The sequence below is a fragment of the Aquarana catesbeiana genome, linkage group LG01, assembly GCF_042186555.1.
Source record: "Aquarana catesbeiana isolate 2022-GZ linkage group LG01, ASM4218655v1, whole genome shotgun sequence".
Lineage (NCBI taxonomy): Eukaryota > Metazoa > Chordata > Amphibia > Anura > Ranidae > Aquarana > Aquarana catesbeiana.
The window spans coordinates 67,410,619-67,423,846 of NC_133324.1; the positions used below are offsets into that span (position 1 = coordinate 67,410,619).

Consider the following 13,228-nt stretch of genomic DNA (forward strand, 5'->3'; position numbering starts at 1 on the left):
TTTCACTGAGGACATCCAATAGTGTGTGTGTAGCCTTTTGGTTCATGTTCCCTGTTCATTTTGTGTTAATAGTAATTCAATATAGACGGGAGAATTATTATTATTTATTAATGGTGAATATACCAGTTTACACTATAAAATGAAACTAAAGTCTAAAAAAAAAAAAAAACAAGATAAAAACGTTCATGAGGACACGCATAAGGCGTGAAACATGTTGGGCGGAGCCATGAGCATGACGCCACGCCGCCACATGGGTCTCCGTAGTGGCGTCATTTGATGTTAGCTTGTAGCGGCATTGTCTGTTTGTTTTGACCCGTTCAGAGGGATGCTTTGTGCTGTTTTTTAGTGGCGCTCTGTAACGCGTGGAGACATAATAGAGATATGATAAATACCACACTGTGATGATCATTTTACTCCTGGTGCCCAGTGGTATCATATGAGTACCAATGTGGAGTGCTACTCCCAGTGTAGGACAAAGTTAAGGAGGGGACCAGACTTGCTGAAAATGAGATTGATGCCTTCATTAACCTGGTGTGAACGCATTTATTGCTGCTTACCACCTGGCAGCATATCCCTGCGGTGAGTTTGCACTTTGTCCGTTGGGTGAAAGGAGGTTTACACTGGCTTTGGTGCAACACTTAATCACAGCGGTGGGCACTAATAATTTTTTTGCACATTTGGACTGTCACATAGTGGGGCTTTCCTTCAAGTATTATTTTACATAATTTGTATGTACTAAAGAGCTGCAATTATTTATTTAATCCAGTGGGCTCCAAACCTTCTAATTAGAGGGCCAGTTTACTGTCCTTCAGACTTCAGGGAGGCCGCACTGTGGCCAGTGAGGGTAGAAATTGTCCTGGTGTCACCGGGAGTAGACAGTGCCCCATCTTTGGTATCAGTGGTAGGAATAGTGCCCAATTTTTGGTATTAGTTATACAGGAATTATGCCCATTGTTGGTGTCAGTGGGAGGAATAGTGTTTTGTATCAGTGAGGGGAATAATGCCCCAGGGGCCAGATGAAGGCAAGCAAAGAACCGCATCCGGCCCCCGGGCCACAGTTTGGAGACCATTGATTTAGTTTAAAATAATAAAACTGGGAGCAGGCAGGCTCATCTGAAATAAAATAAAACTACCTGCCTACTTACAGTCTTCTGTAGAATGTACACTGAGCTGCGTGTGCGCACCCCAGTTTACATTCCGGCACATTTAGCTGTGGTAGGTCTTCCTGTGTTGAAGAACCCCAAGAAGTCAGGCAGTCAACAGGGCAGCAGCTATCAGACCTCAGGGGACCATTCTTCTATGGCTGTGGTGGTTAACAGTTCATCAATGCCACCAAAGCAATCAGAAAGACCAGACACAAGGTTAGCAGTGGCACCCTCTGTGTATATTACAGTACAGGTTTCCTTTAAGATTCTAAGATGAAACTGGCATGTAAGGACTCAGCAACGTGCAGTGAAGTTGTAGCCTGCATGGTTCAGTGTAATGAGAAGTAATGGAGGTTGGCACTTACCACGCTGAAAGAATAATTTGTTATGATTTTGATACTGTAGCTACAAATACATAATGCAAGACTCAACAGCATTAATAATTCATAGCCTGCTTAAAATGTTTTCCTAAAACTGTCACAATATATATTGTTTGTTTACTTTTAGCGTATATCCTGTTCTATACCATGGACAAAAACATCCAGATAGACGACTGGGTCATGGAAACGATCAGTGGTGACAGGTTGACTCACGAGATCCTGGACCTCAATTTGGACACCGCTTATTACTTCCGAATTCAAGCACGCAATGCCAAAGGACTGGGACCCCTCTCCGATCCCATACCCTTCAGGACGCCAAAAGGTAAGAATTGGCTCATTAATTTTTTTTTATATTTTTCTTTGTTTAGCCACATGGGAAAAGCCATTGCAGAAAGTCTGTGAAATTCCATAGTCTTGTTTAGAAAAGCAAATGCAAATTTGCTGGCTTAAACACTCATAGAGCTGAATGAACATTCATGCTAATTTTAGATAAGGGCTCAGATTTCACACAGCATTTAGATATGCAGTGGAAGCTAATGAGATGAGGGCCATAAATCACTGAACACCTTTCCATCTGCAGTGGAAGTGGAAAGAATGTAACTTCTTCCTGGAGATTCTTTTTTTTAAGAGATCCAACGTAGAATTTTTATGGCTAAGGCCAGCTAGCAAGTCATAGTACTCTGCACATTATGGGGTTGATTTACTAAAGGCCAATAGACTGTGCACCTTGGAAAGTGCAAATGCACTCTGCAAGTGCAGTTGCTCCAGAGCTTAGTAAATGAGGTAAAGCTTCACTTTGCAAAGAATACCCAATCACATGCAAGGAAAATAAAAAAAACAGCATTTTTGCTTGCACATGATTGGTTGATGAAAGTCAGCAGAGCTTCTGCCCATTTACTAAACTCGAGCAACTGCTCTTGCTGTGTGAAACTGCACTTTGCAAAGTGCACAGTCTTTTTGCCTTTAGTAAATCAACTCCTATGTTTCTCTATCTCAGCCTTTCTCAACCAGGGTTCCATGGAACCCTAGGGTTCCTTCAAGGTTGCTAGGCGTTCCTTGAGCAATGTGTTAATTTTGGCAGCAAATTTCGATCTAGTTTTAGTCTTAGGACTAAAATGCCATTTTAGTTTTAGTCCCATTTTAGTCATTGTATTTTAGTCGACTAAAATATCCATTACATTTTAGTCTAATATAATCATTTTAGTCAACTAAAATTGAATGTGCAAAGTACATAGCCCCCCACCCTCTGCACAATACACAGCCCCCCACCCTCTGCACAATACACAACCCCCCACAGACCCCCACAGTACACAGCCCCCCACCCTATGCACAATACAAAGCCCCCCACAGTACACAAAACACAGCCCCCACCCTCTGCACAATACAAAGCCCCCCACAGTACGCAGCACAGCCCCCACCCTCTGCACAATACAAAGCCCCCCACAGTACACAGCACAGCCCCCACCCTCTGCACAATACAAAGCCCCCCACAGTACACAGCACAGCCCCCACCCTCTGCACAATACAAAGCCCCCCACAGTACGCGCACAGCCCCCACCCTCTGCACAATACAAAGCCCCCCACAGTACGCAGCACAGCCCCCCACCCTCTAGACATTATAGTAATGTTCTCTCTTGTGTCTGCTCTGGGCTGTTCAAACTATGCATGTATGCAGTGCGCTCTTACTGCTCCAGCTTGCTCAGTAGCAGTTGCTTTGGGTCTTCCAACCCCATGTGGGCAGCCTTCTTCTCTAGCTGGGCTATGGGATGGCATGACGGAGGGGGATAAGGGGCCAACTGGTATGTACTATTCCACAGATATGGAATTTTAAAGTGGGATTAATGTGTGGCACCCAGGGGCGGACCGCCCGATCCCCTATTGGTAAAAAACAAATATTGGCGTATAACATGCACACATTGTGTTATACACCGATAAATATAGTAAACTCATGAGGGTGAACGTCCCTCCTTGCCATAACGTCCCGCTTTCGTTCCTTAATGAAAACGGATTCTATTTTCGTCATAATTTTCGTCAGTTGACGAAAATGTGCTGTACTTTTAGTTTCGTTTTCGTCACTGTAAAAAAGCCTCTGACGAAAATTATGATGAAAACGTTTTCATTGACGAAATTAACACTACTTCTGCCTCAGTAAGGAGGAGAGAGTTCCCAGTGACCACAAATGTAAGACACATTCTTCTATGTGGTTATCACACCAATGTACTGAGAAAATTGATATAGTAATTATCTCTAGAGATACCCTGAATCTGGAAAGTTATGTCAAGGGTTCCTCCATGTTAAAAAGGTTGAGAAAGGCCGCTCTAGCTGGTAGCGTGAGCTCCAGAAAGCAGAGGGTAAGAAGCCTCTTGTCTTCACTAATAAGCCTTGCTAGGAGCTATGGCCTTTGCTCCCAGGTTGTGGCCCTCCAGACTTATTCTCTCTGGAGAAGAGACGCTTGAGAGGGGATATGATTTCAATATACAAATACTGTACTGGTGACCCCACAATAGGGATAAAACTTTTTCGCAGAAGAGAGTTTAATAAGACTCGTGGCCACTCATTACAATTAGAAGAAAAGAGGTTTAACCTTAAACTACGTAGAGGGTTCTTTACTGTAAGAGCGGCAAGGATGTGGAATTCCCTTCCACAGGCGGTGGTCTCAGCGGGGAGCATTGATAGCTTCAAGAAACTATTAGATAAGCACCTAAATGACCGCAACATACAGGGATATACAATGTAATACTGACACATAATCACACACATAGGTTGGACTTAATGGACTTGTGTCTTTTTTCAACCTCACCTACCATGTAACTATGTAACTATGTTTGTCTCACTGGTGACATACTAAGTTGTGATGCAGAAGTGTTCTATATCAAATGCCGCTTTATCCATTGACATTGCTTTTTAGACTGTCTGCCTGACAGAATGGTCAACTGTTGACTCAGCACCATCCACTTCAATAAAACATCAAAGATCAAACTAGTGCAATTTTACTGCAGCTAATTGACCGTAACAGTACAATAACAGCACAGAGAATGTTTTTTCGCATGTAACTAACACTGACTGAGGGAACACGGAAGTAACAGAGGGTCTAGCTAGAACTGAACTAACTAGCAGTAAACAAGAGGAGAGGACAGAGGGTGATACCAATTCACTTAAAGCGGAGTTCCACCCAAAAGTGGAACTTCTGCTTTAAGCATCCCTCGCCCCCCCTTACATGCCACATTTGTCATGTCTATTTTTTCGGGGGGGAGTGGGTGCTTAGTTTTGCGTGGGACTTCCTGTCCCACTTCCTGCTTCAGAGTAAGGGCCGCCTAGGCGACTCCTCCTCTACCCCTAGGCGGCCTCTTCTTATCGACAATCTTCTGGGACACGTGACAGGTCCCAGAACATTAACTCGGAGAGCGCAGCACGACTCGCACATGCGCAGTGCGTGCCCGGCCGTGAAGCCACAAGCTGTCACGGCCGGGTGCCCACAGTTTCAATGGAGGCACCACGGAGAGGAGGGGGAGAAGAGCTGAGCAGGTAACCTGCTTCTTTAATTTACATGTAATACCTTTAATTGATACATTATACTTGTTACCATATGTTGATCTTTCAATAAAAACCTTTGAATGAGAAAAACAAGACTTTGGTTTGGTACAGCCAATATTCAGAGTCAAGACAAAGGTACATAACAGGACAAGGTTATGTCACGGCCAACAGTTCATGTGTAGGCAGATAAATGGAGTAATATACTAAGTTTACAGGCAGGTGTGTTATGCAATGCAGGCATACATCAGGACAGCCTATGCAAGGAGAGTCATAACACGGGCACAGCAAAGGACAGACAAAAAGACGGAAAAAAAAAGCAGAATACTGGTGACAGACCAGAGAGCTAAAGTCCAACATAGGAACACAAGATACTTTTTGGCTCCAGCACCATCTCCATTTGCCAAACAGAATTTCCTTTTGATGCCTGGGAACAACATCGGCATCCTTAAGCATGTCTAAGCTGTATTCTCTATATTGACCAGCAGATGGCACATACTCAGGAAAACCCTGCAGGGCTACTAGGAAGCTTCCAGGTTATCCTACAAAAATCTAGTTAGATTTTTACATCAGAGGCGTAACTAGAACCTTCAGGGCCTCAATGAAAGAAACCATGAAGGCCCCCCCCCCCCCTCCCCCGACCACCGGGCCTTCTCCATCAGTCTTCAGGGCCCTTTCTTCTGAACTTGGGGCCCTTCTCAGGGCCCTCTACTCCTGTCGCAGAGCCCTTTATAAGCCCTGGTTCACACTGCTCCAACATCATGCAACTTGCACCACATAAAGTCGCATGACAAGTCAAAACACATTAATTTCAATGAATGCCCCTTTAATTAACGTAACTTAAGTCACAGCGATCAAAAAAGAGGTTGCTGCACTACTTTTCTGCGACATTGGAATGATTTGAGCGCCGTAGACTGCAATGTAAAATCACAACTTTGAGGTTGCAGCAGTGTCAGCCGAGCCTTACAGTCCTGCATTAGGACCCTTTCACATGTTCTGCAGCGGGCCAACTTCCTACCATCTTGGGGTCCCCCCACAATGGCAGAAGGCCAGGGCCCGGTTGCAAGTACAACCTTTGTGACCCTGGTAGTTCTATCACTGTATTACATCTAAACACATAATGAACTTCTTCATGAGAGAATTGGGCCACCATACAGCCCAGTTAGAAAGTCATTCAGGGAGACATGAGGGTAAAACTCAAAATATGTAGGAAAGCCAACCATGGATACAGGACAATTGTTCCAGAACTGCACCAAAAATGAAGAACTTTGGCAGATAATTGGCCCCCATAAATAATATTTATTTTGGGAAGAAAGAACGCAGTAAAAATGTCAAATATTATCTTGAGCTTTGGCTGCACTATCAAAAGAAAGAAAAAGCTAAAATGTTAAAAACGACTTTACTTTTAACAGTCTCATTTTTAATTTATCCCAGAGAATATTAAAAAGCACTGACCCATTAAAAAGTAAAAGAAACGCACTCCGCAGCTGTGTGAAATAATTGTCTATGCGCACCATAACTAACCCCGAGACATAAATGTTTGATGGCGTTCCCTTGCACAATATGTAAACTTTCATTAGAATCAATCACCGCGGGTGAGAGCTGTCACTACATCTGAGGTGATGGAACCTTGTGAAGTCTGGAGCGCTATTTCAGTAATGCAAATTTCGGGGCCATTTTCTGAGACCTGCAAGAGTGGGAACAAAATCAGAATGTTGGTCGTGGCCGAAATTCTGAAACGTAGATGAGCGAACATCCATAAAACATGACCCAAGCACCCGAAATCCTTTAACTGAACCTGCCACCCTCTGCGCTCCTCTGTACTTTAAATTGAACATCAAAAAACTCCCATGCCCTTTCATTTGCTCCATGGAGAGATTCAAATGATTTAACTTTTAAATTATAGATTTCATTAAATATACCGAGGTATTGGGAAACCATAGCGATGAACAGATTGTAGGTTACGTGCTGAATTTATTGTATGAAGGAAAATGTAAAAAAAAAGTTAAGAATGTTTTTGTTGAAGATGAAAAACAGAGCTGTCATATTTGTATAATGCTGTGCGAGTTCACATTGTACTAAAGTGCTACGTTTACATTTGCTGTATTGAAAAAGGAAAACTATACCAAACATAGTACAGCTTGGAAAACATTGCAGAAAACTCATACTTTTTCCTTCCCTTTCCCCATCAGTTTACAATTTCCTTCCTTTCACCTCCATTACATTCTCTTCCCTTCATTTCCTTTCCTTCTCTTCCCTTCATTTCCTGTCCCTCTCTTTCTTTTCCTTCCCTTCTTTTTATTTCCTTTATTTTTCCTTTTGTTTTGTTTCCTTTTCCTTTCCTTTCCTTTTTATTTCTCTTTCCTTTCTTTCCCTTTCCTTTTTATTTCCCTTTCCTTTCCTTTCTTTTCCCCTTCCTTTCCTTTCATTTCCTTTTCACTTCTCTACATTTACTTCAATTTTATTCCCTTTCCTCTTTCCTTTTCCTTTCCTTTCTTTTCCTTTCCCATCCTTTCCTTTCCCCTTTCCTTTTCCCTTTCCTTTCTTTACCTATCTTTTCCCTTTCTCTTTTTTCTTTCCTGCTTTCTTTTTCCTTTCCTTTCCGTTTCCCTTTTCCTTTTCCTTCCTTTCCTTTCCATTCCTTGCTTTATTTTTGCTTTCCTTTTCCTTTTTCCGTTCTTTTCCATTTCCTTTCCCCTTATCTACTTTTACTTCCATTTTATTTTCATTTCCTCTTTCCTTTTCCTTTCCCTTTTCCTTTCCTTTCCCTTTAACTTTCCCCTTTTCCTTTCCTTTACTTCCTGCTATCTTTTTCCTTTCCTTTTCTTTTTTTCATTTTCTTTCCTTTCCTTTCTTTTCTCTTTCCTTTCCTTTCCTTTTCCCTTATCTACTTTTACTTTCATTTTATTTCCTTTCCTTTTTCCTTTTACTTTCCTTTTTTTGTTTCCTTTCCCTTTTCTTATTTCCTTTCCCTTTTCCCTTCTCTACTTTTGCTTCCCTTTTATTTACTTTCTTTACTCATTCTTTCCCTTTTATTTACTTCCTTCCGATTACGTACCTTTCCTTTTCTTCTTTTTCTTTTTTTTCATTCCCTCACCTTACATTTTTTTCTCCCCTTCACTTTCCTTTCTTTTTCTTTCTTCCCTTCCCTTTCCTATTCTTCATTTTCCTTTCCTTTTTTTTTTCTTTGACCTTCCATTTCTTTTATTTGCTTCCCTTCTCCTTCATTTCCCTTTCATTTTGTTCTATTCCAATCCCTTTTCTTCGCCTCTCCCTAAACTTGCATTTATTTTTGTTGCTTCTCTTCCTTTTCTTTTTAAATTCATTATTTCTTCATAAAATGTATACATAGTTACCTCCTAATAATTCCAAACCACACCCATATTTTGAAGCCCCGCTCCCACAGGTATTTGAGAAACAATCTTGTGCTATCATCAGATAACCTTCACCACACAATGCATTTTTTACAATAAACCGCATTTCAAAAGCTTTTGTATAATACAAAAATTGTTCAATACACCGACAACATGTTCTTCTTGTACTATTCATAAATGACTCATCTTATTCAAGAAATAAAACATACCAACCGATAAAAAAATATAAAAAAAAAACAGAAAGAAGGAAGGACACTTTTTTTACTACAAAGCATTGCATTGAAAGCATTACAGCTGGAAAGACAACATAACAATGATGGAAAGATGTGGAAAGATGTGGTTCAGTTATTATTAACTGCACTATTCCTATAAGATTCGATTAATATAATGTAATCTGTTCATATAGAAGATCTATTTTTACTTATTACAATGCAGAGACCCCGACACTCAAGAGTCTAAGTGGCATTTTTAAATGTGTAGTGCCACCTAATGCCTCTTATTGGTAATGCAGTTAGCAGTCAGTTTTTATATTGGCTGGTTCTATCTATCTATCTATCTATCTATCTATCTATCTATCTATCTATCTATCTATCTATCTATCTATCTATCTATCTATCTATCTATCTATCTATCTAGACCATATCTATCTATTCATCTATTGCTATCTTTCTTTCTTTCTCACATATATATATATATATATATATATATATACAGTATCTTACAAAAGTGAGTACACCCCTCGCATTTTTGTAAATATTTTATTCTATCTTTTCATGTGACAACACTGAGGAAATGACACTTTGCTACAAAGTAAAGTAGTGAGTGTACAGCTTGTATAACAGTGTAAATTTTGCTGTTCCCTCAAAATAACTCAACACACAGCCATTAATGTCTAAACCGCTGGTAACAAAAGTGAGTACACTCCAAAGTGAAAGCATCCAAATTTGGCCCAAAGTGTCAAATTTTTATGTGGCCACCAGTGTTAATTTAGTCGGCTAAAATGACTAAAACATTTTAGTCGACTAATTGAATACTATTTCAGTCGACTAAAATACGACTAAAACTAAAACAATTGAGATGACTAAAATACGACTAAAACTAAAATGCCATTTTAGTCCAAAGACTATGGCTAAAACTAAATTGCAAATACTGAAATGTACTGGAGATTTAGTCGACTAAATACGACTAAAACTAAAACAATTGCAGAAGACTAAAATGGGACTAAAACTAAAATGCCATTTTAGTCCCAAGACTAAAATTAACACTGATGCCCACCATAATTTTTCAGCACTGCCTTAACCCTCTTGGGCATGGAGTTCACCAGAGCTTCACAGGTTGTCACTGGAGTCCTCTTCCACTCCTCCATGACGACATCACGGAGCTGGTGGATGTTAGAGACCTTGCGCTCCTCCACCTTCCGTTTGAGGATCCCCTACAGATGCTCAATAGGGTTTAGGTCTGGAGACATGCTTGGCAAGTCCATCACCTTTACCCTCAGCTTCTTTAGCAAGGCAGTGGTCGTCTTATAGGTGTGTTTGGAGTCGTTATCATGTTGAATACTGCCCCGCGGCCCAGTCTCCAAAGGGAGGGGATCATCCTCTGCTTCAGTATGTCACAGTACATGTTGGCATTCATGGTTCCCTCAATGAACTGTAGCTACCAAGTGCTGGCAACACTCATGCAACCCCAGACCATGACACTCCCACCACCATGCTTGACTGTAGGCAAGACACACTTGTCTTTGTACTCCTCACCTGGTTGCCGCCACACACGCTTGACACCATCTGAACCAAATAAGTTTATCTTGGTCTCATCAGACCACAGGACATGGTTCCAGTAACCCATGACCTTAGTCTGCTTGTCTTCAGCAAACTGTTTGCGGGCTTTTTTGTGCATCATCTTTAGAAGAAGCTTCCTTCTGGGACAACAGCCATGCAGACCAATTTGATGCAGTGTGCGGCGTATGGTCTGAGCACTGACAGGCTGACCCCCACCCCTTCAACCTCTGCAGCAATGCTGGCAGCACTCATATGTCTATTTACCAAAGAAAACCTCTGGATATGATGTCGAGCACGTGCACTCAACTTCTTTGGTGGACCATGGCGAGGCCTGTTATGAGTGGAACCTGTCCTGTTAAACCGCTGTATGGTCTTGGCCACCGTGCTGCAGCTCAGTTTCAGTGTCTTGGAAATCTTCTTATAGCCTAGGCCATCTTTATGTAGAGCAACAATTCTTTTTTTTCAGATCCTAAGAGAGTTCTTTGCCATGAGGTGCCATGTTGAATTTCCAGTGACCAGTATGAGAGAGTGAGAGTGATAACACCAAATTTAACACACCTGCTCCACATTCACACCTGAGACCTTGTAACACTAACGAGTCACATGACACCGGGGAGGGAAAATAGCTAATTGGGCCCAATTTTCACTTAGGGGTGTACTCACTTTTGTTGCCTGCGGTTTAGACATTAATGGCTGTGTGTTGAGTTATTTTGAGGGGACAGCAAATTTACACTGTTATACAAGCTGTACACTCACTACTTTACATTGTAGAAAAGTGTCATTTCTTCAGTGTTGTCACATGAAAAGATAGAATAAAATATTTACAACAATGTGACGGGTGTACTCACTTTTGTGAGATACTGTATATACAGACTTATACAGCCCACGTCCATCATAGTACGTTGTCCATGCAGATCCAAAGAGAATGCATTTGATTCATCTTGGCATGATGTTGGCTGGCGATACATACATATGGACCATCCACACTTCATTCTACAAACCCCTCATATCTTTCACCTTTAGAGATCATCTTCTGGAAGCTGGGAATTTCTTATCACAGTGTACACTACAGAGAGATTTATGTTCTGGCCTCCTTTAATGCATACATTATTTCCTTTTCAACTTATGCAGCCTGATATAGGTGTGGATGCCGAATAGAAAATTACTTTATGACAGTCCTGAATGGTTGTGCTTGGAATGTTGAATCTCTGCCTCAGCGTTGACAGCCTTTCATTTCAATGCTTTTGATCCACTGTACATAATTTCTGATATTTTTTGTTGATTGTGGAGTCAGCATTTAAGTCCCATAATTATCTTTGTCCAGATGAATGTGAAAGCATTTTCTCCCGTACTTCAGAAACCTTAAAGTGAGCCTGTGCCCAGACTGTGCACTTTAAATTATTTCCATGTTCTGAACAAGCAGTCAGAGCATTTATATACCAGTGCTTACTGACCTCTGTAGCAATAGGCATTGTGGAGAAATTCATGACAGTATGTAGTAGATACACTACTCCAGGGGTCTTCAAACTTTCTAAACAAAGGGCCAGTTTATTGTCCTTCAGACATTAGGGGGACAAGGACTGTGACCAACGGCAGGGGAAATTTTCCTTGCATCAGTGGGAATAAACATCACCACATTTGGTATTAGGGGAGGAATAGTGCCCCATCGTTGGTATCATCAGGAGGAATAGTGCCCCATTGTTGGTATCATCTGGAGAAATAGTGTCCAATTGTTGGTATTGTCAGGAGGAATAGTGTCCCATTGTTGGTATCATTGGGAGGAATAGTACCCCATTGTTGGTATCATTGGGAGGAATAGTACCCCATTGATGGTATCATTGGGAGGAATAGTGTCCCATTGTTGTTATCATCGGGAGGAATAATGCCCCATCGTTGGTATCATCGGGAAGAATAGTGTCCTATTGTTGGTATCATTGGGAGGAATAGTGCACCATCGTTGTTATCATCGGGAGGAATAGTGTCCCATTGTTGGTATCATTGGAAGGAATATTACCCCATCGCTGGTATCATCGGGAGAAAAAGTGTCACATTGTTGGTATAATTGGGAGGAATAATGCCCCATCGTTGGTATCATCGGGAAAAATAGTGTCCCATTGTTGGTATCATTGGGAGGAATAGTGCCCCATCCTTGGAATCATTGAGGTATAATTGGGAGGAATAATGCCCCATCGTTGGTATCATGGGGAAAAATAGTGTCCCATTGTTGGTATCATTGGGAGGAATAGTGTCCCATCGTTGGTATCATTGGGAGAAATAGTGCCCCATCATTGGTGTCAGTGGGAGGAATAGTGCCCCATCATTGGTGTCAGTGGGAGGAATAGTGCCCCATCATTGGTGTCAGTGGGAGGAATAGTACCTCTTCATTAGTATCATTGGGAGGAATAGTGTCCCATTGTTGGTGTCAGTGGAAGAAATGGTGCCCCATGGTTGATGTCAGTTGACAGAATAGTGTCTCATATCATTAGGCGGAATAGTGCTCCAAGGGCCAGATAAAGGCAAGCAAAGGGCCGCAACCAGCCCCCAGGCCGCAGTTTAAAGAACATTGCTCTACTCCCTTTAAAAACAAAAAAAAAATGGATGACTTGGCCCCTAGTTTCCATCTTTCATAATTCAGTTCTCAATGTCTAAGCATCCAATGACCAGAGGGGGGCAGAGTTTGGGAGTTCAGCTAATACACTAGCCGTTGGTATCTTAGTGTGCTGCTAATCATTGTTACGTCGTCTTTGAATTTTTATTTACAGTCCTGGTTCACACCTATACGTTATTTGGTGCTTTTTGTAGAAATGCACTGCAGCCCATTTAAAATGGTTTCCTATGGGACACGTTCACATCTATGCTTTTTTCAGCCGCTGCGTTTTTGGAAAGGGTCAGGGACTTTTTAAATGCAAAACGGTGCATTTTTGGTTCAATAGACTTCAATGGAGAAGCTGCAGAAAAGCATGTAGTGTGTTTTTTGCCACGTTTTTGTGTTTTTTAATCTGCCCAACAACAAATTGGGC

General features: G+C 41.5%; 1 protein-coding gene across 2 annotated transcripts in view; it reads left to right on the plus strand.

Moving 5' to 3' along the window:
• DCC (DCC netrin 1 receptor) overlaps positions 1 to 13,228 on the plus strand; it is a 980,705-nt gene that overhangs the window by 866,767 nt on the left and 100,710 nt on the right. For both annotated transcript variants that reach the window (XM_073619854.1, XM_073619846.1), the window contains exon 20: positions 1,653 to 1,847. In XM_073619854.1, the coding sequence (XP_073475955.1) occupies positions 1,653 to 1,847 (195 nt within the window). The remainder of the gene's footprint in view (positions 1 to 1,652; positions 1,848 to 13,228) is intronic.